The 25,443-nt window shown below is 40.2% G+C and overlaps 3 protein-coding genes across 5 annotated transcripts; 2 read left to right on the forward strand and 1 right to left on the reverse strand.

Moving 5' to 3' along the window:
• Positions 1-1,867: 1,867 nt before the first annotated feature.
• On the reverse strand, positions 1,868-8,046 carry LOC119724404 (mRNA turnover protein 4 homolog). Of its 2 annotated transcripts, none has more exons than XM_038195446.1 (7): positions 8,022-8,046; positions 5,379-5,437; positions 5,098-5,201; positions 4,352-4,501; positions 4,021-4,172; positions 3,356-3,432; positions 1,868-3,181 (listed from the first exon to the last, which is right to left on the reverse strand). In XM_038195446.1, the coding sequence occupies exons 1-7, from the start codon at positions 8,029-8,031 to the stop codon at positions 2,978-2,980; spliced, it is 756 nt and encodes a 251-aa protein (XP_038051374.1). In that variant the 5' UTR covers positions 8,032-8,046; the 3' UTR covers positions 1,868-2,977. The 2 variants fall into 2 exon arrangements, with proteins under 2 accessions (XP_038051374.1, XP_038051373.1); XM_038195445.1 differs by lacking the exon at positions 8,022-8,046 and adding an exon at positions 6,738-6,873 and having other exon boundaries at positions 1,869-3,181.
• A 500-nt stretch (positions 8,047-8,546) lies between these two features.
• LOC119724405 (14-3-3 protein beta/alpha-B-like) lies at positions 8,547-20,194 on the forward strand. Its single transcript, XM_038195447.1, has 5 exons — positions 8,547-9,039; positions 11,575-11,701; positions 13,763-13,926; positions 14,755-14,850; positions 16,714-20,194. The coding sequence occupies exons 1-5, from the start codon at positions 8,707-8,709 to the stop codon at positions 16,762-16,764; spliced, it is 771 nt and encodes a 256-aa protein (XP_038051375.1). The 5' UTR covers positions 8,547-8,706; the 3' UTR covers positions 16,765-20,194.
• A 748-nt stretch (positions 20,195-20,942) lies between these two features.
• LOC119724406 (MKRN2 opposite strand protein-like) lies at positions 20,943-24,346 on the forward strand. 2 transcript variants are annotated; one of them, XM_038195448.1, is made up of 5 exons: positions 20,943-20,982; positions 21,861-22,086; positions 22,695-22,744; positions 22,957-23,119; positions 24,013-24,346. In XM_038195448.1, the coding sequence occupies exons 1-5, from the start codon at positions 20,961-20,963 to the stop codon at positions 24,233-24,235; spliced, it is 684 nt and encodes a 227-aa protein (XP_038051376.1). In that variant the 5' UTR covers positions 20,943-20,960; the 3' UTR covers positions 24,236-24,346. The 2 variants fall into 2 exon arrangements, with proteins under 2 accessions (XP_038051376.1, XP_038051377.1); XM_038195449.1 differs by lacking the exon at positions 20,943-20,982 and adding an exon at positions 21,033-21,128.
• Positions 24,347-25,443: the final 1,097 nt, after the last annotated feature.

The raw sequence follows: 25,443 nt of genomic DNA on the forward strand, positions 1-25,443 counted from the left end.
TTATGCATTTTAAATCGATATCACTACGCGTGACGTCATGTTCGTCATAAATAATGAAACTGTCCTGTGCTCAACACCACAATCAAACATATATATTTAAAGCAAGAATTTGCTGTTTTATATCAATTGAATTTGTACTATGTGTCTGTAAAGAATAAATTAAATCTTTGAATTTGAAGTAATTGTATATTTTGTTTCGCCACGGGGGGAGGTATGTATATCTCCATGGGGTGTAAATCGGTTCCTGACAAATTTCGGTCATGTGCCCAACTACGAATGAACTCGTGGTTCTTTTAGCAGGTCTCCACTATTTAAATATTGAATCGAATTCAACTTTTGGCTGGTTCCCTGTACATGTAGTTTAAAAAACAAAACGCACGCAGCTTGTTGCGCAATGTTCAGAAATAGACTGGCTCTACTGTCATACTCAAATTCGTGACTTGAAACTTCTCTTCCCGCCAAAGATTGTCCACCCATCATATGATCATACGTCACTGAGATCTGAGTGTTTTAACCCCCCCCCAAAAAAAAAAATCAGAGATGCCGAGTTGACGACTGTTTGATATTTTCGAGTTAAGCATTTTGTACACACTGGTTCGGGTGTATTCAAAGATCCGGCCGGGGGGGGGGGGGGGGGGGGGGGGATCGGTGGTGGTGGGCCAGGAGGGGGAGGGGCAACACATTTTGTTTTATTTTGGCTAGCCTGATTAAAAACATACAGACCTTTTTATCTGCGGAACAGCAGCTCAACAATTGGCACGTGTCTCTCTGTTAGTTGGTTCGTTGGTTGGTTAGTTAGTAACAAACGTCAGCAACAGCCTTGCAGTGGCTATAAATCATCTTGACCCTCAGGCGTGGCCGGTATATATCAACTGCTTCCACACTGAGGCCGGGGCCCTCTGTTGTTGAGTTTATAAGTCAGTTTTCTTGCTCTTACATGCAAAACGATAGACCTATCGATCGTAGATGCCAATGGTTTTTTTTGCCAAATGACATATACCATTGTACATGTACGCCTCAAAGGAACGAAATTTCACTTCTTTTTGGCAGTGTCAGTTGGTTTTCCGCTGTTTACAGTGTAAAATTATACAACTCGCTCATTAACGCATACTTTAAAAACTATGTATGTTTGCTTTGCAATGACGACGGCCCAAATACTACAGGCGTGTAAAAAAGTCCAAACACATGTATGTACGCGTCTTGCGATACAAATAAAAGGTGAATCGACAAACAAAATCGCAACAGTTGTCTTTTTCGGTTGTATTTATTTGTCTTTCATTTACAATACTTAAAACGGAATATACTGGATTGTTTTTAGACCAGGTGCTGCCCAAAACGTGAAAATCGGATTTTAATACATGGCCCAAAGAGTTTCACCCATACGATTAACCATAAACCCCATAATCGATACATAAAGATACAGATTAACAGTTCTTCAGCATTACATATTGATAATAATCCTCCACTGTGCATAAAATCATGCTACAAAGTGGCGCAAAAAGAAGGAAACCCACTTTTGACAGGAATTTTACCTACTTACTTGACTCATTTGAACTGTTTTCTTATAATGTAGTGAAGTATAGCTCTTCAACCTAGGCCCTACATGGTGAAAAAATGTATTTACAAAAACACAAGAATAGTGCTATTATGCTAATAATAAAAGTCACCCAAATCACTGCTGTCCACGTGTAAGTCTAGTGTAGTGTTTGTCGTCTTCAAATCAAGCTCCGGAGCTCTGCGGGTGGAATAAAGCAGTCCGTGGACAAACAGGTTTGGCACATGAAATTTTTAACTACCGTATCTCAGAGACAAAATATGCATTTGCAATAATTGTTTCGTATTTTCTGTTTAAAGATCAATATTTTAATACCAAGAAAATTGCTGTCAAAAGTGGGTTTCCTTCTTTTTGCACCACCCTGTATGTAACTAAACATTTGAGCTCCATCCAACCCATGTAAAGTCTGGGGTTTACCTGCCTCAAAACTGGAAAATACTTCAAGACACCCTGGTGGATTTCAAATGGTACCGGAGGTTTAGAGTTCAGAAGATCGAGAGAGTAGTCCTAGTGTGGCAAGTGTATTGACGACTGTTGAGATAATCTGAATCTTTTATGTTTACTGCTGATGGCTGGAATATCAACCGATTACGATTCTCATCATAATCAAGTCCGTCATGAGCTCATGGTAAACCATTTACTGTTGATGGTTCTGGTTAAACCAACCAATAACTATTTCCATGACAGTCAAGTTAGTCATGAGCTCAAAGTAAACCGTTTACTTTTGGTAGATCTGGTTATAATATCAACCAATTACTATTTCCAAGACAGGCAAGTCAGTCATGAGCTCGCGGTAAACTGTTTACTGTCGACAGTTCTGGTTACATCAACTACATGTACTTACTATTTCCTATTTCCATGACAATCAAACTGTGCATGAGCCCATGGTAAACCGCTGTTGATGGCTCTGCTTATGCCAATCAACAAATATTAACTATTTCCATGACGGACAAGTCAGTCAAGAGCTCATGGTAAACCGTTTACTGTTGATAGTTCTGGTTATTACAACTACTTACTATTTCCATGACAATCAAATCATGCATGAGCTCATGGTTAACCGTTTATTGATGGACCTGGTTATATCAACCAATAACTATTGCCATGACAGTCATGTCAGATATGAGCTCATGGTAAACCGTTTACTGTTCGTAGTTATGGTTATAAAACCAACTAATTACTTTTTCCATGACAATAATTTAAGTCAGTCATTAGCTCATGGTAAACCATTACTGCTGATGGTTATAACATATACCCATTAGTATTTCCATGAGTCAAGTGAGTGAGGAGTTCAAAATGAATTGTTTAGTGTTGATTGCTGTAACTCTGCCGATTTTTTTTCCACGATGGTCAAGTCAGTCATGGAACTCATGGTAAACCATTTACTGTTGATGTTGTAAATGGTGAGTCCAAGGTAAATTGTTTTTATTCCTCTTCCTCATCATCTTCTTCCTCCTCCTTTCCTTCTACTTCTTGCTCCCCGTCGCTTCGCTCTTCTGTTTCTTGTGTTGTCCGGTAACTCCTCGCATCTGTGACTTCTGAGGTTTTCAAATCTTCAAATGTCCCATTGTTAGACCACATTGCCAGAAGGTCGATCTTGAAGTCGACCATCGCGTTGCCGAGAAGTTTCTACAAAATCAAAGATATTTTATATTCAGGTTTTATTTTGGTGAGAAAAATACACACTAATCTCATCATACTCAAATAAACTCGGTCTAAATTCTAGAATATAAACATAAACAGAGGTATTTGGGTGAATTGGGGTGATTAAGAGGTTTAAGAAGTCAATTATTATATACTAACCAGTATCCTCGCTTGCTCTGGGGTAAGCGGTTCACCTTCTTTGCATACGGTGTGTTCACCGACCAGCAAAACGACACCTGAAATAATTAAGACAAAATAAATTACAATTCCAGGGTAACACGATCAGCCATTTGTCGTTTGACTTGGGTACTGTCGTTATAAATTTTTCAGAGTAAAGTTTCCTGAAATTAAAACCATAGCATGCTTGTGATGTGCTTGTGAAATGCTTGTGTTGTGCTTGTGTTGTACTTGTGCTGTGCTTGTGATGTGCTTGTGTTGTGCTTGTGATGTGCTTGTGGCATGCTTGTTATGTGCTTGTGACATGCTTATGTTGTGCTTGTGTTGTGCTTGTGCTGTGCTTGTGCTGTGCTTGTGATGTGCATGTGGAATGCTTGTGTTGTGCTTGTGATCTGCTTGTGTTGTGCTTGTTATGTGCTTGTGACACGCTTGTGACATGCTTGTGTTGTGCTTGTGATGTGCTTGTGGCATGCTTGTGATGTGCTTGTGGCGTGCTTGTGTTGTGTTGTGCTTGTGATGTGCTTGTGTTGTGCTTGTGGTGTGCTTGTTATGTGCTTGTGACATGCTTGTGACATGCTTGTGTTGTCTTTGAGACATGCTTGTGATCCATCACAAGTAGCTCAACTTGAAAACACTTCCTGACTGACCTTTCTTGAGTAATGTTGGAAGTCCTAGTTGTCTTAGATGCGGTTCCATTGAGTGGGTGAATTGCGTCAGGGGTCCCTCATCCAGAACCACCGTTGATCGGGCGACATTTCCTGATCGGGCAAAATCTGGCTCCACGTACTCATCAAACCACCTACAAAACAAGAACAAGATGTGAAAACTGTAGTCTGTACAAAAATTAAAAACTGTTGTTTATACATCAAATGCATAACCCTCAGTAGCAATACACGTCCATGGCTAGTGGCCTCAGCCGGTTCCATAGGTGCATGTGCAATCGCAAGCCGCAGCCAAGTAATTTGGACGTAGCCTTACTCAATGACTGCCTCCTTGGTTTCATTGGTAAACAGTAACCCCACGTTGCCTTTCAGTTTGCTGCTGATCATGTGTAGACCTTCGCGGTACTCGCCCGCCCTGTCCTTACCAAGGGCCACAGCAATCACTTTGTTCTTTCCATAGAAAAACCTGCAAAACACAACAAAAATACATGTGGTACATTTTATATACTATCATTTAAAGCATAATACATAACAAATGACCACAATACCCAATCTTTTCAGGAGCTCGTTGTGCACCAGTGTTGTAGCTGAGTCCATCAAAAGTCCTTACAAGTCAATCACAAGTCCTCACAAGTCTATCACAAGTCCTCACAAGTCCATCACAAGTCCTCACAAGTCAATCACAAGTCCTCACAAGTCTATCAAGAGTCCTTACAAGTCCTCACAAGTCTATCACAAGTCCTCACAAGTCAATCACAAGTCCTCACAAGTCAATCAAAAGTCCTCACAAGTCAATCAAATGTCCTCACAAGTCTATCACAAATGTCCTCACAAGTCAATCAAAAGTCCTCACAAGTCAATCATAAGTCGTCCAGTCCCAATTCAAATACACTGGTACAAAGGCATTCCTCTGTTAATTGTTCATCTCCAGAACTTGTGATCGGACTTGGGAGGACCCGTGATTTACTTGTGACTGGACTTATGATAGACCTGACTACAATACCAATTTGCAGATAAAATACCAAACTCTGATCGTAAAGCTCTACGCTGTGATTGACTTACCGACTGTGTTTCCACATATTCCTGACATCTTTAATTTTACTGTTTCGCATGTTTTCCACTGAGAAGATGAAGATTCTGGCATATCTATCAACACTCGCTCGGACCTGTCATGAATTGTACAAACATATTGTGAATCAATCCTACATGCAGGCTATATCAAAATAAACCGTACAATAATAATTTTTCCCCGAACAAGTATGTCCTCCCTTTCATTCAATTTATAAACAGCATTTTTTTTACTTTTAAAAAGCGCCTGCGTGAACACTTCATAATATACTTACCTCCTCGATAAGGTTTTGTTTCAATTCTAGCCCCTTCTTCCGAGTGTTTGTTAATGATACTGTGTACAAAAAAAACCACACAAAACAATCAAATAGTCTATATTAGTTACAAATGTGGCCAAAAATCATATTCATGCACCATGTGCACTGCATGTGCACAGCAAGCATGCATCGCGCGCTGTGCATTTGTTTGTATTGCCTAAAAAAATAAGGCAGTGTATATTTTGCCGGAGACGGCAAACCTTTAGTAAACGTTAGTTTGCCGGATATGCACTGAACATGCGCAGTTACTGTTTTTTTGTACTTCAACATTTTCCGGTGACAAGTTTTAGTCTGGCTCCATGCCAAAATTATTGTTGTTACCTCGTATTCACAAGATGGGATTCAGACCATTTTATAATTTCGGACATTATTTCCCTTTTAAAAAAAATCCTCCAGAGCCACAAATCTGAAAAAGAAAATGTAATACTCTGCAAAAAATGTTTGAGACATGTTAAAATAATAAAAGAAGAATATTCTTATTTATTTGGGGATGAGAAAAAAAAACTTTAAAATGTGGTGCGGTCGGAATCGAACGCGAGTCATCCCGCTCACTAGAGCCTTTGCTTAACCATTACACCAAACGTGCTACACAACTTTTGATGGGAATTTAATACATCTTATAATTCAGCCCTATTTTAAAGAGTACAGCGCCCTCTGTTGATATGGATTGCCGCCGGCAAACCATTAGTAATCGTTAGTTTGCCGTCATTACCTCCGGCAAAATATCCACTATCAAAAAATAACTCATCACTCAGCTAGCCCCATAAATGTGGCCTATTTACTGGACTGCCTCCGTAAACATAGGCCACACATCCACATGTACAAAAACGTGTTGCACTTTGCCAAATTTTGATTTTCGCATTTAGGCTTAGTTTGTAGGATTTTTTTGCTTTAGAAGCATACTCACCCTCTTTATAGGCTAATCAGAAAGTGCTGCCTTTTTCAGATGTATATTTTTCGTGAAATTTCCAGATTCATTTTTACACGTTTGCGTATCAAAATAAGTTCAACATGAAATTTCACAAAAATTAGACATCTGAAAAAGGCAGCACTTTCTGACTAGCCTATAAAGAGGGTGAGTATGCTTCTAAAGCAAAAAAATCCTAAAAACTAAGCCTAAATGTGAAAATCAAAATTTGGCAAAGTGCGACACGTTTTTGTACATGGGGATGTGTGGCCTATGTTTACCGTACGGAGGCAGTCCAGTAAATATGCCACATTTATGGGGCTACACTCAGCATGCTAAAAAAAGCAATTTTGTCTACATGACTGACATGAAATAAAAGTGACAATATTGAAAAAGAGTAAGGCAATTACTTTTCTTGTCTCTTTTCGATTTCGGCATTGCTGGTATAAGATAAAGTGACTGTCAAAAAGAAAATAAACTTCACGTCTTTTGCGTTGCAGATGTTGCAGTCGTCTTCGCCATGTGAGTTATACGTCTAGGAACCACACATATACCAACGTGCTTATTTAATGATGTTGATACATACACAATCACAGCCCGATAAATGGTACCCGACTGTATTACGAACTTTACGAAGCGTCCCAAGTAAAGAACATGCCCAACTTCAGACGCGAGAAAACTAGACTGGCTTAACGGTCTGATGAAGGGTCGAAAAAAAGGAGGAAATTCTGATTAACAAACCAGTTCGCAAGCGGCAGGTTGGTTACTCTCCTTTTTGTACCGAGAGTTCACTCACGAAACATAGAGAATGTTTTATTGATAGGTTTTCCAAACATTTATCATAATGTGCATTTTTTAAAAATAAAGTTCACACTAGTGCGCGGCTCAAGACGTTATTGGTGGTAGTGTCGTGACGTAATGCTTCCTTCTTTTAACTGGGGAATGATTGTTCGAAAGACCTGAAGCCGGCATCTGAGCGCTGTCTTGGTCATGTTTCTCTGGTGATATTTGTGTGTGTGTGTGTGCCTTATCCCACCGCTGCCACCATAGTTGGCACCTCTTCTTGCATATACTTGCTATACTGACCACTAATTCGTGCCATGATAGCAGCCTAGCTACAATACCTTTCACGTCATCGAGTCTACGTACTAAGATCGCTTGTTCGAACTAAATATTAGTATCTATTTATAGAGTAGGTATTGCTTTAATAAAATACACAATCAAATAAAAGTTTGTCCATTCAAATTTCAATTTGTGATTTTTTTTAAATGGAAATAAAGAAAAATCTTTCAAATCATGTTTCCCATCTATAGGTTGATAGAACCACAAAGCCTGAACGGATGGGGATATTAGTGGTAAAAGTCATCCGATATTAGTGGTAAAAGTCATCCGATATTAGTGGTAAAAGTCATCAGATAAAATTTAAAAATGCAAATTAAATGATATCCATGCAGGCATAGTGCACGTACATGTAGTAGCTAGCAAGTAACCACCCCCTTTCCCCAGGGGAGGTCACGCCCATTCATCGCCTACATCATTAGTGTAGTGGGATCTCCACGTGCACTCTAGTTATTTCGAAACTAAATGATTCTTCAAGTGGCGCGCTTTCGTCCAAATCCCCCATCGCCTTTTGATCTTGTGCAACATGTCGAGGGATTATATAGACTATGAATCACTGCTCATGTGCCACCTACCCACACACATGGATAATAAGATGTGGTTGAAACTTGCAGGTTTTTCATTAATTATGTCCGCGCACTCTCAGTACAATAATTATACTCGTTCTGCTGCATATATAGAAAAGTCCCCGGAATTTTTTTGCGATGATCTCATTTCGAGTCAATGAGGACTCTGACCAATGGTGTCCCTGGTAACAGTGACGTTCTAAACCCGTGTGATTCACCGCTGGAAACCCTTCACACAAGAAAAGGCATATTGGCCTAATGGAGTAGTAGCACTGTACGTGCATTCAGCTAGTGCACGTAAAGGGCACGGTGTGTGATATGCCGGTCTAGTCTAACGTGTATTTTAGCAAGGGTCGCCCGAGTCGTGAACCGGTCAAAAAATAATGCCTTATTTAAACAGAATTACCTCTTTCGAATTTTTGTAGCATTTTAAAATGCATTCATGAACTGTATACAGCGATTTCTTTTTTAATGACATTATGTGGTGGTGTCAATTTCGATTAGAAGTGTAGGATGATTTAAGCGGATGAATATTGCTGCTTATTTCAGTGTTAGTGGGCTGGACTGTAGTAGTAGCCGCCATTTTGTGATCAGGAACTGATCGTCCCTTTTCGGAGAAATTGAATGAGTTTGTAGACTTGTAGTGATCGTATCCTTTCCTCCGTAATTTGTCTGTTTTTCAGTCATTTTCACGATGTCTAGTGACGGAGAAAGTAAAAAGGAGCAGCTGGTACAGCGTGCGAAGCTTGCCGAGCAGGCAGAGCGGTACGATGACATGGCGGCAGCCATGAAAAGTGTGACAGAAACTTTAGATATAAAGTCGCCCAATCCGACCGGTCTATCCAACGAGGAACGGAATCTGCTGTCTGTTGCTTACAAGAATGTCGTCGGTGCTCGGCGTTCGTCCTGGAGGGTCATCAGCAGTATCGAGCAGAAGTCCGAGGGCAGTGACAGGAAGCAACAAATGGCAAAGGAGTACCGTGAAAAGATCGAGGGCGAATTAAACGAGATTTGTAACGATGTCCTGGTGAGTTGTCTTTGACAGTCAACCGCGTACACACCCACCCGGCCCGGGCCACACATGCTGGGTGGGGATTCGGGTTGCTGTTATGCCGTTCAACTCACATAGTGATGTAAACACGAACAGTGACAGTGTTTATTGCCTGACCAACTCACTTCCTGTCAAACACCATGAACACAGCACTCTTTCTCACTCATTTTTGTGTCAAACATGGCAAAGTGTTCAGGTGTTCATGTCATGTTGATTTAATTCATTCAACCATGTCAACCATCAATATCACCACAGATCTGATCACCATCAGCTGAGACAAACATGACAACTAATTTTGAAACCATCCAAACTTCACATTTCCATCATGACCACTTTTATAAATCCCAAAATGTAAAAATTCTGCCTTCAACTAGAACCTAGTTAGTAGTTGAAATAGGCCAAGGCCCCCTATTTATGATTTTAAAAATTTTAAAAGTGTATTTAAAAAGTTGTTATTAATTTAGGCCTATATTGGTCATGGAGGAAGGAATAGACAGTTGTAAAATAAAATGTAGGCCTACCGTTTTCTTGGATCACCTGATTTCTTTTTACAGGCATGCAACTATTCCTTGGATCCGCTAATTTCCTTGTTTTTTATTTCTCATGAGTGCCATTACCAAAAACACTGTAGGCCTACAAAGTATTGTGTGGTTTGGAATTTCCTCGTTTTTTCTACTAAATTCGAAGTTGCAGGCTTGTTAGCTGTCTCAGTAGCAGCCGAAACAGCTCTTGTTTTCGTTAAGATTTTTTGAAAAAATGATGCAACCTGATGCCAATTCAGCAGTTGTGTATTGGAGAGTCAAGAAAAGTTTTTAAGTATTTCCTAACAAAATTGGAAATGTTTCTCAGTCCCAGATTCATGTCTTGTCATCATTTTTGCAATGACTGACCTTCATTGAGATGATATATGAAGAGAAAAGCAGCGTCTGGTTGCAACATTCTTTCCAGATTTTTTTTCTCCTTCTTTTTTTAGACTTTTTCTCCATAGTGATTGTACACGTTTTTCTTCCGCCAGTACACTTTGGCACTTAAGTATTAAAATCCGATCGACTTCAGACTAGGCACATACTTAGACCACCACCCACAAATGGTCCTTGAAATTAAAGAATTTTGTCATCAAGACGTCATCACGTGCCATGTGACGTCATAAAAATGCATTTTTCAAGGGCCTATATTTAGAGAACTACACGGACAATTTCAATTAAACTTGGTGTGACATAGTGGGATGTGTTATAGATGAAAATTGAGGTGACGTCATGATGATGTCATGTTGATTTTTATTAATTTTTCATTTTTTTTCAGCTCATCTTCATATCTCACTCTCGGGAACAAAACATGCTGCATTCAAAATTCTTTCTGTATTAGGTTCAGTAGGCCATAGATATATGCACACAATTTTGAAACGTGTGATGTCATCAAAGACATCATGACGTCATCAAAAACACAATTTTCGGAAACATATAAGGGAATGTTCAATCGTTCAGAAACTTGGTGGGTGAGTAGGTATTGATAGTAGTATTCAAAATCTGAAGTGACATCATAGTGACATCAACTGAATTTTATTTATTTTTAAAATTGTAAGTTTTTTCCAAATTGCAAAATTGACATCAAATTGACTTCAAATTAAGCGCAGACCAAAAACCACAGCTAATGTTGCTCCTCAACAAGTGACGTCGTGATAACGTCATCATTAGTCATGTGACGTCATCTTAAATAATAATAATGTGGAAATATAATTGACGTCATCATGTGAGTTTTTATTGATTTGAAAATTACGTTAATTTATAACACCAAATTCACTTCTACACGACCCAGATACCAATAAAACTATTGCCGAAACAGCAATGTGTTGTCTTCTTGTGTATGCCATAAAAAAAACGACCAAAAACGAAGGGAACAAATCACCAAACACTGCAGGGCACAATTGCAGAATACCCCGCCACTCATCTATCCCACCTCATAGCTGGCTACGCGGATACGGAGTTGCGCTTGACTGCTTACCCAAAATAGTGCCCTCTTGTGCCTCTCCTCGACTCAATCCCACCCCGTATCTGCGTAGCAACTTTGGGGGATCTACTTTGGACTTACATTTTTCTCCATCTTCCCCATCAGTTTATGTTGAATTTACTGATTCATCCCCCTGGAGGATTTTTTTTTAGAAATGGAAAACAGCGTCCTCTTGCGCCCCTCAGTCCCGCTCCGTATCTTTGTAGCCACCTCCGGGGACCTACTTTGGACTTATTTGTAGCTCCTTCGACTGTGTACTTTTTATTGAATTTTAGGGGGATTTTAGTGTGGCAGGGTAGTCAACAATTAGTCCGAAAAAAACCCAACTAAATAAACACTGCAGAGCGTCTTGCAAAGTTTGAAATTTCCTTTTATTTTGTGACGTCCCAGTCGCACGGCTGGTTTGGACAAACATGGTAGACCAAAATAAGAGCTCATTAAATGTCAGTCCAAATTTTCAATTTGTAAATTCTTTCCACTGCTTTTCTCCTTTTCTGACTGCAGCACTTGCTAGATTCAATTCTTCTGAAGTCGGAGTCGATGGAAAAAGAGAGTAAAGTATTTTACCTGAAAATGAAAGGCGATTACTACCGGTACCTAGCAGAGGTCGCGAGCGAGAGTGCAAAACAAGGTAATTTTGAAGGTTATTTTTACAAACCTCGTCATCTTTCTTGCTTTGTCTACAGCTTCGGCTTGGGGGGATTTTAGTCACTAACTTGGGGGCTGTGGATGTGGCTGTAGCTGTGGCTCATTCTAGGTTCATGCTCTGCATCTGCTTTAGGATCATTAAATCCTAAAAAATGAGGTCAAATGTCAGATTATTTCTGTTTGGAAATTAATGGTTTCTTAATGAGTCTCGAGCTAGCCTTTAGTCAAGGTGCGCGTGTCTACCTGGACGTGTGGCTCCCCAGATTCTGGCACCAAAAATGACCAGTGCGAGTGGCGAAGCCACGAGCGCCTTCACCATCTCGTGGAGCTACTCATTATTCATTTTTTCAAGTAATATGAATCATGTATGTGTGCGGATATATACGAACCAATCACCACGAACAAGCAATTTTTGAGGAGATGACACGCGTGCGGGCCGTCGAGCACACACGCCACACGCGTTCTAAAAGAACAAGACGCACACCCATTCGCAACATGTCATGCATTATGCATGTCTACCAAAATCGGTAGACAAATGTAAAGAAAAACATAAGCGCTCTCCTCGAGATGGTAAAGGCCCTCGTGGCTTCGCCCCTCGTGCTAGTCTTTTTACGTGCCAGCATCCGGGGTGCGTCACGTGTCTGGATAAGCGCGTGGGACTTGACTAAAGGCTACTCTGGAGCCAGTGGTGAAGCCAAAACTGGCCAGTTGCAGCCGAGGCCAAGATTTGGATAATGGCTTTGCATTGCAAGTGTCTTGTTGATTGCATGGATTACCAGTGTTTGTGTAGAAAGCAAAGCAGTCATTAGTAGAGACAGCATTAAATCTCATGTTGGAGACAAAATAGTTCAAGGGAATATACAACATTAGCAAACATCAAAAAGAAAAACTACCAAATTATTATGCAATACCTTACTGGACTGTTACTGAATGACAGTCTAAAGCATCCTGTAAAATCATGGCACCCGGTATGCTGACATTTCCTGACGTCTATACATTGCTCCGTTTCATCTGACTTGGGGTCAGGAAACCAGAATACTTGACACATTCTTGCTATCACCTCATGCTATTAAAGTGTTTACTCACTAAACACATTTTTTCGTAGGCCAGACAATTATCCACACAGAGGCAATTAGGCTACCTTTGTCCCAATGCCTCAAATTGAAAAGTTGGTCCCACGGTCAATTTGACCTCTCTTGGAAAATTACTCAAAACTCTGTCAAAAACTATCAGATTTGGATGTTTGATGTCTCATTTTTAAGTGGAAAGATCTTTCAAACCATATCTATATTATCTATGTTGGTTACACATTCTACATCTGGCATTCCGATATTATATTGTTTGCAATATTTTTGATACACCCTGTAAAGAACATTCCATTATCATTAACTCCGTAGCGTCTTTTACTAGGAACTAGACCAAGTCCATCAAAATCCATCAATCACTGTGTGTCCAATACAAAACTGTACATGACATAATGGAATCCACCGCTGACGCGCTGGTTGACATTCATGGACTTGCTAAACATAACTTTTATCGCAATAGCAGTACAGAAAGCTAGGCAAAATCATTCGGATATCCCTAGCACTGCTTCAGGCCCAAGTCCATCATACACCATCAAAATTGAGTCACGCCAGGCTTTCTGGACCAAGTCCCCCAAAATCCATCAAAATTGGGGGGGGGGGGGGATTTTGATGGAGTTGGGGTGGTTAGGGTTAAGCTCCCAAGTTTTATAAAACCCAGCATTTGCTGCACAAAAATTACTGTAACACACGACCATTTTTACTAAAAAAAAATGTTGTCGTGCACCCTGTCGCAATCATTTTGGTGAGGTTTACTATAGTTGTGCTTGAAATTTGAGTAATAATAATAATAAACAGTTCTTATATAGCGCATAATACAATTAAGTCTCTATGCGCTTGTGCAAGTGAACAGGTGAGTTTTAACAAGTTGTTTGAATTGATCCAAGGTGGGATAGGTTTTGATATGGTTAGGGAGATCATTTTGAGTAGTCAATTTTCCCCCCTTTTTTTCACATAATCAGACACGAAGGACCACTCGAAAAAGGCCTATCAGGAAGCATCCGATTTAAGTGACGGAGGCTTGCCGCCAACGCACCCCATCCGTCTTGGACTGGCGCTCAACTTCTCAGTATTTTATTACGAAATTGTCAACGATCCGAAAGCGGCGTGCGAACTCGCGAAAAAAGTAAGTATTTTGATATCTTGGTGTCTTGATGTTTGCATTGTTTGTAAGAAAGAGGACATGCGTGTTCAACTCAAAAGAAAGTTACCATAATTTTTGACACAACCATGTCTTTGTGAGGATATGTGTGATGTCAAGGGTACATGCAATTAACCTATCGCGGTAGAATCGCGTCACTCCCTCCTCAATCCTCCAAAATCCTCCTGCCAGTTTTGGATGATTTTAGTGGATTGAGGATGAGTGGCAAAGATGTATCACTTCTTAGTAGAGGATGCATTTCGTCAAGCCACCATAGCAGTAATTGGCAGAGGATTTTGGAGGAATTTGAGGCAGTGGTCACCCTCCACAGACTAAACTCAAGAAATAACCGATGATTATGGAGGATTGAGGCTGAATCCAATTTTTCTTGGTGGCAATTGAAGGGTTTTGCAGGATTGAGATTGCATCCTAGCCAGAGTGCCTAGGGGTTAGGGTTAATGCATGTCAGACTGTGCACATTGGACATGAATCACGGCTGGTTGGTCAAAACACTATGGAAAATGTCTAGCAAAAAAGATATACATGTACACTATTCCGATTTCGAAATTAAGGTGTTGGTTCTGGTAGACGTTACCGGGACGCTTGCTTGCCTGAACGCCCAAACATGTGCGTTTTGAATCTATAGCTCTGAACATGTCATTGTGTGAAATTCCAGAGCGAGCTTTGGAGCGTCTCAGTAATAAAGGAAAGCCAAGACCAGTAATCACAAAAAGGAGGCAACTTTGATTGGTCTATTAATCGACGCTCTGGGTTAAGTATTTTCGTGACAATATTTTTCTTTTTCGGATGCAGGCCTTTGACCTAGCGATTGCTGAACTTGACACCTTAAAGGAGGATTCCTACAAAGACAGCACACTCATCATGCAGCTGTTAAGAGACAACCTCACGGTACGTTTCCTAAATTTCAAACACTTCTGGTGTTTTATTTTGAGTGTTTCGTTGGGAATACCGTATAGTACCGGGAACTCGAGAGTGGTTCATTTGAAACGCAGGTTATTTTTTAATGAGAACTCAGTGTGATTGGATTCTTCATATTACCAGGAAGTTAAAAAGTTTACAACACTCTGGTGTTTTATTTGGAACACAGAAGTGTTTCATTCGTAACACAATGCGTTTCATTTGGAACACAAAGTGTTTCATTTGTAACACAATGTGTTTCATTTGGAACACAGAGTGTTTCATTTGGAACACAGTGTTTCATTTGGAACACAGAGTGTTTAATTTGGAACACAGAGTGCCTCATTTGGAACACAGTGTTTCATTTTAACACAGTGTTTCATTTGGAACACAGTGTTTCATTTTAACACAGTGTTTCATTTGGAACACAGTGTTTCATTTGGAACACAGTGTTTCATTTGGAACACAGTGTTTCATTTTGGAAAAACAGTGTTTCATGTGGAACACGGAGTGGTTCATTTGGAAATTAAAGTGTTTCATTTGGAACACAGAGTGTTTCATTTGGAACACAGTGTTTAATTTGGAACACAACGTGTTTCAAATGGAACACAAAGTGTGGAGAACGCAGTGTTCCATTGGGAACAGTGTTTCTTTATAACTTCAACCTTGATTGGATCAGAGCTCAATTTCATGGAGGGACATGAAGCGTTAAAGTAACTGTCACACACACACACAGTCACTGCACAAAAAAAAAACCAGCACTGTGGAGAGCAGTGAAGCGTGACTAAATCTGCCTGCTTGCCCTGAGCTTATCTACACACAAGAAGTGTGCAGGGATTTGAAGTGTTATCCATACTCCACAGAAGATTACCTCAAAGGAATTTGAAGTGTGGGTGCTAACATTAACTTTGCCCTTTTCACACTAGACAAATCTTGGGGTTGACGCAGGGTTGAAAACATGCATTGTTTCACACTTGAAGAATTTCAACCCTGCGTCAACCCTGCTTCAACCCCGAGATTGATTTCACCCCGGGTTGAACTCAACCCTGCTCCAGACCAGGGCTGAGATTTTCAACCTGGGTTGAAAGTCTTGCCAGGGTTCAAAACAGTAGTAACTGAGCATGATAAGCTTGATTTGTATGAAACAAGTGTGAAACGATGCAGGGTTGAATGCGGGGTTGAAAAATAAAAAACTCAACCCGGGGGCGGCACTGGGTTCGCCCAGGGTTGAGTTCAACCCGGGTTGAGAGGCTCGAGTGTGAAAAGGGTTTGTAAGCCTCATTTATTCTCCTCTGCTAAACCTTCCATTGCCCAAGGGCCGTTGGTTGCCGTCAGTACCTTGCTTGTACAGTGGAACGTCGCTATACCGAACACCGCTATACCGAACATTCGGCTATACTGAACATCAACTTAGGCTCCCAATTTTTGTGTACAAAACATACCGAACATTGTTGTTGGAAATGTCAACAGAAGACAAATGGCTGTTATTTCCCCCGACGAATATTAGGAAAAAGCTACCATGTAAGCTCAAAAACTGTGTAATTACATGACTCAGTAGTCACACGTGCTCAAAGTCTTCTTCTAGTAACTACCAGGGTGTACTTGGTGAAGTTCTGCTACGGAAACGACACATTTGTCGTTTTGCGAATTCCGCGCGTAGTTTGTAAATGCAACTACATGCACTATAACAATTATCAAAGAGGGCGCCACTAAAATGTGAAAATCACTATACTGAACGATCGCTATTAAGAACAGTTTTTGTGGATCCCACGATGTTCGTCATAGCGACGTTCCACTGTAATGGGGTGTACATCTCCCATTTTTAACATATTTTTATAAATTTTCCCTCCCCAGTTGTGGACGTCAGATGGTAATGACGAAGATGACCAAGTGGAAGCTGATTAACTTTCCCGTTTCAAGCAACAGTAGTGTGTTAGTGCCCACAAATGTTTTTTGCTCATGCTCAGAATGTAGTCTCCGATTCTCCAATTACCTATAAAAGCACAAATGATCAATATACAACAAAAAAACGCAAAAGTGTTCCTTTCATTGTTTTGGTTTTTCCCCTCCGCGTCAGTTTCTCTATATTCGACCAGGAAACTGTGTCTTGTGTATCACTATAGGTGTGAGCTTGTGTTGATCATCTAAAAAAGATTTTGAAAAAGATAAAAAAAAAAAAGCCATAGTCTTAGGTTTTTTTTTTTAACCATCTTGATTTGTTAAGGGTGAACCATTAAAATGCCAAGAGTAATGGTGTAACCTTTCAAGTAAAAATGTCTAAATGTTTACGAGAAAGGCGATTGACATTACCGTGTCATTTCGGGCTATGTTGCACCATATGCTCAAACAATCACAGCAAAAAATCTATGGAACCAGTGGGTGCTAGTGAACTTGTTGAAACGCATGTTAAGGCACAGGAACCAACTTGAAAGAACAGGAGTGGTATTTTTGGAACTTGGCAATAGTGCCGGAACCTTTTCAAGAATATAGGTTCTTTACTGCCATGCAGACAACAGTTAATGAGATGAAAAAAAAACACATCTTGCTTCCACATGGTTCTTCGCATTGTTTCGGCATCACAATACGGCACTTTTCCTCGTCGAATTTTCAAATTTCCACTGATCTGTGTGTTTTTCCCTAACATTTAAACAACTAAAAGTTAACTCTGCTACCAAATTAAAAGAGAGTCGCGGTGCCCTGTTTTATGCCTGAACACGTGGGCTCGAATGAAAATCATATATGGTGGTATTTACTTAATTTAAAATCGTAGTGTGTATGTAGTGCATATTTTACCCAAGCAAAAGCCTAACACGACTAAGATGAGTTCATAGTGTAGTTTGTCATGGTTAACATCCTGCTACATGTCAACCAAAGAACGTTAAAGCATTTTGCTGACGACAGTCAACCACAGGAATGTTTGTTTCCGTGTGGGTCGCTCGGAGGACCAGCTTGAAGATAATTCTTCGGAGCACTGATACTACGCTTGCTTTCAAAACGCTAAAAAAAAAAAAAAAATCTTGGTCTAGTAAAACAGGCTTCATATGTATTGTATTGAGGAAAAAAAAAATTACCAATGTGTTTAAACTATGTAGCCATAAACAAATTGAAATGATATTCTTACTGATATGGAGATATACAGTAGTGTTTCATGTTCAAAATGGCTTGGTGTTCATGTATACTAGTGCTAGATATGTAGTGACTGAATTGTACTATTGTTATAAATTGTCTACTTCTATTATACTAGCTATCATTTTAAAGCTAAGAGAGGGGGAAAAAAATCAGCTACAAACGGTTTTGAGCTAAAGTCAAGATATTTGAGGGGATTTCTTGCGTCCAACCTGATGAAGCTGCTTCACGTAATATGGTGTGGTTAGCGAACGAATTTACGGGTGTAACTGTTAAAGCGATCTGGGGAATTCCCTCCGTGTTGCATTGACGGTTGCATGTTCTGTTGTGTCATGTTTTCCTTGTGTTTTTTGTGACATTTGTTTTTGTTGAGTTTCGTTACATTCTGTCGGTTGGTTCTGGATCCATAATACAAGCGCGATCACTTTTTTCGGCCGGGATGGTAGCTCATGTGATAGTTATTGTGCCGAGTTTATGTATTTGACAAAAAAGAAAGAAAAAGATTTGGCTTGAAACCATGGTGCACAATTTTGGTACGCACTTTTACCTTTAAAGAAAACCTGTCCGAAAGAAGGTTGTGAAACTTTACTGGTCACTTTTGGTTCAACTCTAATCCCAAATTATTTTTTAAACGACATGCATGTTAAGAAAGCTCTCTCCGATTGACCTGTTACTTTCAACATCGCTGTCTCTAAGTTGTCGTGTGAGAACATTCAAGGCAGTTGCAATGAAACTGAAATCAGTCAGTTCAATTTGGCTCTAACATTCTACAGTTTGCACAGATATTTCCTCCGCCTACCGACCGTTTTCCAGGTTTTAATCTGCTTTATACTTCTTCGATCAATTCGTAGCGTGTTTTCCCCACATTTCTGAATTTCTACAACCATTGTAAAACTAATCATTTGCATTTAAAGTGGGCAGAGTAGCTCTGCACATGTTTTATACAGTTCATTCATTCTGCCTTGCAGACAAATTTTGTTTTTGTTTTTTAAGGTACCTGTAAGTGATAGATGTTTAAGTGATGAGTTCATGTTAGTATCGGTTGTATTTAAATTCTTAATTTGCTGTCAGAAAACGGGAATCGAAAGATCTTGATCATACAGATGAAAGGCTTGCAACCAAAGGGCCAAGAAAATTGTGCATAACTTTGAATAAAGCTGAAATGTTTTTGTCATTTTTTTTTTTTCATTTTATTTCATTTTTTTTTTTGGATAAATGGAAGTTATATGGTCTGGAATATATGTACCATTGTTACTACCAAACACTGTCCGTAGTAGAAGTAGTTTTGATGTACCATTCATCCTAATTAAGCTATAATATAATATGACGTTAAATCACATGTACATGTATAACGTGAACTCATGCGGGATTTAAAGGTAAAAACGTCTATCGGCGGTTTCAAATTTGTCTTGAAATTTGTAGGTCATTGCGGTGCCAATTTTGAAAAGAAAAAAAGTCTGCCGAATCAAAAAAAAAAAATCTTGTTTTTCTGAGATTTCCCACCAATGTGTGTGTTGGTACATGTCTGTAGCAAACTACATGTATAATCTTGTTGCCAAGAAGTTGCCGTAAATTGTTTGAAACTATCGCAAGGAATATTCTGGAGATGTCAAAGTACATTGCGTGTACATTTAATAAGAACTGATTGGCATTTTTATAGACGTGACCGACCCATTAAGCCACGCCCCATTGTGCTTTGACCAATCACAGCCGTGGTTGATGCGCGTGCACGTGCGTATGACGCACGTGTTGTACTGTTGTTGCCCACGTGCGCAGTGGGCGGGGCCAAGTGGATCGGTCGTTCCTCGGCCTCCCCTATGCTGTTGCGTTTTTCGATTAGAAAAAGACAGACTAATCGAATATTTTCAGACCAATCAATGTGATTCAGTGTGTCAATAAACGGGACATGAACCCAGAATTGTTACTTCTCAATCAGACACCAAGAATTTGTATTCCTGGGTAGATAAACTCAAGTACATGTATAACTAAAAGCAGCGATAAAATAATTTTGTTTTTTATTGACGTTTCATGTCTGGCATTAAATTACACCGTAACTCATTGGAATGCCTTCTTAACTCCTATAAATCTGCATGAATGTTCAAAGCTGTGTGGACTTCTGGTCTGTAAATTGTTTCAATTGGTTCATTAATAACACCCGTAGACTGAATGGACTTAAACGGATAAAGACATTGGTGTATCCATACATTCATTGTTGTGCGTGTGTCTCTTCTTATTTATTGCTTGTTTGGATAATTTGTTCAATTAAGCGCAGTTTTTACAAAGTACAGTGCATTTACATACATAATAGTCTACGGAATATGCCCTTGTACAGCAAGGCTCTATGATGCGAGGAGATTCGGTAGTTAATTATGCAACTAGAAAGCACTCGGAGAGCGCAAACCTCTGCCAAGGCTAATTCCCAGTGCCCCCCCCCCCAAAAAAAAAAGAGGGAAAAAGATGAAAGAAAAAGAGGTGCAAAGTCATATATATATTGTTTTTTTAATGAGTTGGGGGGGAATGCCCCTGCCCACCCTCAAAAAACGATAAAATCGAGAATATGCTGGAAAATTTCTGGGGGAACATCAGTGCTTTTCCCCCTTTAGAAAAAAATACTGGCGACGCCCATGTTTTCGTTATGAAACCGATTAAAGCCGGAAGATAACTTACACTGAGTGTACCAAGCCCTAGTTCAAAGCATTCCACAAAAGCGGAACTGAAAGTGAAACATTTCCGTCACACTGCATTGATTGTTGACGTACGTCAACAATCAATGCAGTGTGGCGGAAATGTTTCACTTTGTACATGTACGTGTGTACATTTGTACATTGTGTCAATGTGTGCAGCCAGCCCGCGAAAATTACGCAGCCTGCACAGGCCAACTTGAAACTGCCAACTGACAGAGGGCGCCCTATATCAACACAGCAGTAGGTGTTTTTTTGCATGCTTTGTCGAGTTCACGGAACAGCTAGCTGTGCATGCACTGTGCATGCTGTGCAGGTAGTGTAATGATTTGTTATCTCATTAGATTTTCTTGTGTGGTACGACTACGAGCCAATGTTGTACTGATTGCGGTTCAGCGCTTATTTAGGGGGCCCCGCAGCAGGTGCAGCTACCGAGAACTTGGATAAAAGCTGAGGGAGGAGGTGGGGCCGCAAGCCAAGGCAGGGGGGGGGGGGGGGGCGGTATCACCTTGTGTTATCGATACTATGCAATACACCTGGGGAAGATTCCAGGAAGGAATGTTGCAACCTGATGCTACTTCAGCGGATGTGTACAAAGTCTGGTAATCCTTACTTTTAGGACACCTCTATTTTTTATGAGTTCTGTTCAACACTGCAGATGTCTGTCCAGTACCAAAGTGACTTTTGCAGGCTAAAGCAGTCTTTAGAAGTCAAGAAGGTGTCATTGCCAATTGTTCAGATGTGCCAAAAAGTATCAGAATGTCAATTTTGAGTGTCATTTAGTCAACTGTTTTGGTGAGTCTTTCCCTTCCTATAGAGGAACGGGGTCCTAAAAGTAAGGATTACCCAAAGTCTAGCTAAGGAGGGTCAAGAACATTTACTAACAAAACAAATTGAAAATGTTTCTCAGTCCCAGATTCATGTCTTATCATCATTTTTGCAATGACTGACCTTCATTGAGATGATATATGAAGAAAAAAGTGGCATCAGAATGCAAATTTTTTTCAAAAAATATGTCAATGGCCACTACACTACTGCACTAGGCCTAGTACTAGTCCAATAATAATATTATTAAAAAAATATTAAATGGCCATGATTTTTTTTATAGTATTGCTGTTGAACATAATATTGCACACACAACAAAAATAAGTTTTTTTCATGTGACAATTACAATTTTCATGTATAAAATGACAGCTGATATGGCAACCAGACCTCCGAGCATCAAGTCATTTGCACATCAGTGCCACCCCGTAACCAGACTGCTGGTCTTCACTTTGCCAGCAAACTGTCCCCTGTGCGGTCAGAAAGTCGACGCCTCTAGTGTGACCTCCCCCGTGGCTCAGTATCCGTCCCCGTTTGTGTCATCGTGTGGGGTGCCGTTCTCCGTTGTCATCAAGCCAACAGTTGGAGATTTTTTACAGTGAGTATATGCATGAATGACGATCCTTCGACATTATTTCGACCCCCTCCCCCACCCACCTATATAGTCTGAGTATCACCCGTTATCCACGGAGCTAAGTCTCCTGTATAACGTCTGATATGTCTAAGCATGCAGATATATGCAAGCCGCGCGCCAGCCAATCAAAGTCGACTCTACTAAATCGTGACGTCATTTCATTCCCAAATCGGGACTAAGGGTTTGATTGGTCAGTTCGAATGCAGTGTTTTGTGATACATCAACAACCCGGCGCATATCGCGTAACATGATACAGAGTGCGTGACACAGGTTTTTATCCATGTCTATGACGCGCAACGGGTGAATGACCGAAGACCCGATATAGAAAGCGCCCGCTGATTGGTCAAAATCTAGCGGTCAAGATGCGGTTGTCTTGCATAATTAATCAGGGAATCTGTTCAAAAATTATAGACCCTGGCTTTTGCCACGATCTATTACATAGACAACCCCCCCCCCCCCCCCCCCCCCGGAAAAAAACCCAAAAGGCAGTAGACAAGGTTTTAGTTGCTTGTCATTCTCTGTACAAACTCAAGATTTCCGCTGACATTTCCCCCTAAAACTCTTCTTCACAGATCCTACGGACAAGATGACAATTTGCATACAGGAATAACCACTTCGAAAGGTAGGATTTAATGTCGTATAGACCCCATGCAAAGGGCGCCCTCGTTGAGGATTGTCTTTTGAATTAATTGACAATGACAGTATTGTCTACATGTTTGTAACACAGATTCACAACGGAGGCCGTTTTGTGCAACAGATGTTATTAATTGATGTGAATTAAATTTGTTCAAGATGACTTACCACTTTATTTGGTTGCAAACCTCTCAACTTCAGGAACTGTGTATAGCTACGATGAGACCGGGGTACATCGAGAATGCCTTGGTTGGTCGCAGTGTCTGACTGTTTCTCTGTTGGAGGAGTATGATGAAGATCTAAGGAGTGGCTGGGATCGGAGACTAGCAGGCATGGACACAGAACCTGAGTGGCAGAAAGAATGGTCGGTCTCCTAATTTTTTCTTCTACATTTTGTTTTTGTTTATATTTTTAATTTAAAGCGTTGTTTTTTTCCCTAACTGATAAATGAGCCTCAGACTCATCCATGGATATATCTGACAAATATTAAGGGAAATTTTGAACTTTTGGACAACTTTATTTCAGTATTGAAGGCAATATACAACATTTGCAAACATCAAGAAACGAAAGTACCAAATTATTATGAAATACCTTACTTGTCTGTAAGTGAATAACAGTCTCAAGCATCCTGTAAAATCATGGCACCTGGTGTGCTGTCCGTTTCAAGATTAGTAGAATTTTTGTATCAATTACCAATGATGGTCGGCCGACCATTGTTGGAAAATACTGCCCCCTCAATTGACCAAATTTAATTGGTCCACATTTTATTTACAATCTCTTACACATCCGTGAACGGGTGCAAGCCAGCTGGTCTGGTTCCCTGACCGACCATTCCCTGTTGTCTATAAATTGTGCCGTTTCGTCTCAAGTAGGGTCGGGGAACCAGACTACAAGAACAGCATTTTTTTCTTGGTTTTTCCAGCGTCTATGAACAAATAACTTTTAAACAAGTCAGTGGAAAAAATATTTGCAATAAAATACTTACCCCCACATCCATCCGTTTTATAAAGTTACAGCAAAAGCTAATGTTGTATAGTAGGCCTACCTTTAACAGCAAACAAAACTATATTCAAACTCTAAATGGTATTTTGTTTAAAGGATTTTCTCAAAGCAGTGTATTTCGCCAACTTTCTTTCCTGTTTCAATTCTATTTCGACGATGTTTGTTTGTAGATCGTAATCTAAAACTTCAAGAAAGAAAATGCATGATGCTTATTTTTTACTAAATATATTACCTTTCATTTTATTCACACTCTAGGTACAAAGACGACGGTCACAATTGTTTCGACTTTGTCGTTGGTTTCTTAAACGCAATTGGCTACAGGCACCCCCACCACAACCAGAATGGACCAATCACAAGAGAGGATTTCTGCCGAGATTTGATAATGCCGGTAACATGCAGGGCGGCGGGATATATTGGTATCCACCGGAGTATCGCTAGGTATGGTTTCCTAGTTGAACAAGCATCCAAAGGCTCATGACAATGGTCTTAAGCCCACATCTGTGTACATTTCTCACACTACCTGTGAATGTGTTGAGTCACCCTGGTCACCTGACCAAAAGTCGTGATCTAATTGGTTAGTGCGGTATGATTGACAGCCAGGAAGAGTCCATTATTGGAATTCGACAATGGACCCTTCCGGATTTGGCCATAAGCCCCGGCCACCTTTAGGTTTGTGTACATTTCTCACATTGCTCCAACCAAGTTTGAGCAATCTACTATGGTCACCTGACCAAAATTTGTGATCTCATTGGTCAATGTGCAGTGTTTGATTGACAGGCAGGAAGAGTCCATTTGGGAATTCGAATATGGAACATTCCGGATTTGCCATAAGCCCCGCCCCTTTTTGGGTTGGTGTACATTTCTCACAGTACTTGTGACTGAGTTTGATTAACCTACTGTGGTCACCTGACCAAAAGTCGTGATCTAATTGGTCAAGATGCACTGTTTGCTAAGCAGGAAGAGTCCATTGTTGGAACTCAAATATAGACCCTTCCGGTTTGGCCATAAACCCCGCCCCTTTTTTGGTTTGTGTACATTTCTCACAGTACTTGTGACTGAGTTTGATTGAGCTACTGTGGTCACCTGACCAAAAGTCATGATCTAATTGGTCAATGTACACTGTTTGATTGACAGGCAGGAAGAGTCCATTGTGGGAACTCGAATATGGACCCTTGCGGACTTGGCCATAAGCCCCGCCCCTTTTATGGTTTGTGTACATTTCACATTGTGACTGACTTTGATTGAGCTACCGTGGTCACCTGACCAAAAGTCTTGATTCAATTGGTCGATGTGCACTGTTTGATCTACAGGTAAGAAGAGTCCATTATGGGAATTCGAATATGGACCATTCCAGATTTGGCCATAAGCCCCGCCCCTTTTTTGGTTTGTGTACATTTCTCACAGTGCTTGTAACAGAGTTTGATTGAGCTACCGTGGTCACCTGACCAAAAGTCATGATCTGATTGGTCACTGCGCAGTTTGATTGACAGGCGAGGGTCCATTTTTATTTGAAAAAAGCACAAACCCACTGCATGTTTGTATGGAAAAAAAAAAATTGAGACAAGTGCTGGATAAATATTTTTTGACATTTATTGAAAAGCAGATTTCTTCCAAATGTACTGCAGAGAAATTATATAATTATGGCATTACAAATAGCACAATTTCATTTTTTGTTTCAAAGATAAG

The sequence above is a fragment of the Patiria miniata genome, unplaced genomic scaffold, assembly GCF_015706575.1.
Source record: "Patiria miniata isolate m_02_andy unplaced genomic scaffold, ASM1570657v1 HiC_scaffold_18, whole genome shotgun sequence".
Taxonomy (NCBI): domain Eukaryota; kingdom Metazoa; phylum Echinodermata; class Asteroidea; order Valvatida; family Asterinidae; genus Patiria; species Patiria miniata.

What these genes read in the sequence shown, in the direction of transcription:
- LOC119724404 (XM_038195445.1), bottom strand. Translation starts at nt 6,765, where the DNA reads ATGCCGAAATCGAAAAGAGACAAGAAAA. An exon ending in AACAAAACCTTATCGAGGAG is followed by an intron (nt 5,202 to 5,378) that starts GTAAGTATATTA and finishes AATTCATGACAG; the next exon opens with GTCCGAGCGAGTGTTGATAG. An exon ending in CAGAGCAAGCGAGGATACTG is followed by an intron (nt 3,182 to 3,355) that starts GTTAGTATATAA and finishes TTGATTTTGTAG; the next exon opens with AAACTTCTCGGCAACGCGAT.
- LOC119724405 (XM_038195447.1), top strand. Translation starts at nt 8,707, where the DNA reads ATGTCTAGTGACGGAGAAAGTAAAAAGGAGCAGCTGGTACAGCGTGCG. An exon ending in CGTGCGAACTCGCGAAAAAA is followed by an intron (nt 13,927 to 14,754) that starts GTAAGTATTTTG and finishes TTTCGGATGCAG; the next exon opens with GCCTTTGACCTAGCGATTGC. An exon ending in TGTTAAGAGACAACCTCACG is followed by an intron (nt 14,851 to 16,713) that starts GTACGTTTCCTA and finishes TTCCCTCCCCAG; the next exon opens with TTGTGGACGTCAGATGGTAA.
- LOC119724406 (XM_038195448.1), top strand. Translation starts at nt 20,961, where the DNA reads ATGCACTGTGCATGCTGTGCAG. An exon ending in GCACTGTGCATGCTGTGCAG is followed by an intron (nt 20,983 to 21,860) that starts GTAGTGTAATGA and finishes ATAAAATGACAG; the next exon opens with CTGATATGGCAACCAGACCT. An exon ending in AGGAATAACCACTTCGAAAG is followed by an intron (nt 22,745 to 22,956) that starts GTAGGATTTAAT and finishes TCTCAACTTCAG; the next exon opens with GAACTGTGTATAGCTACGAT.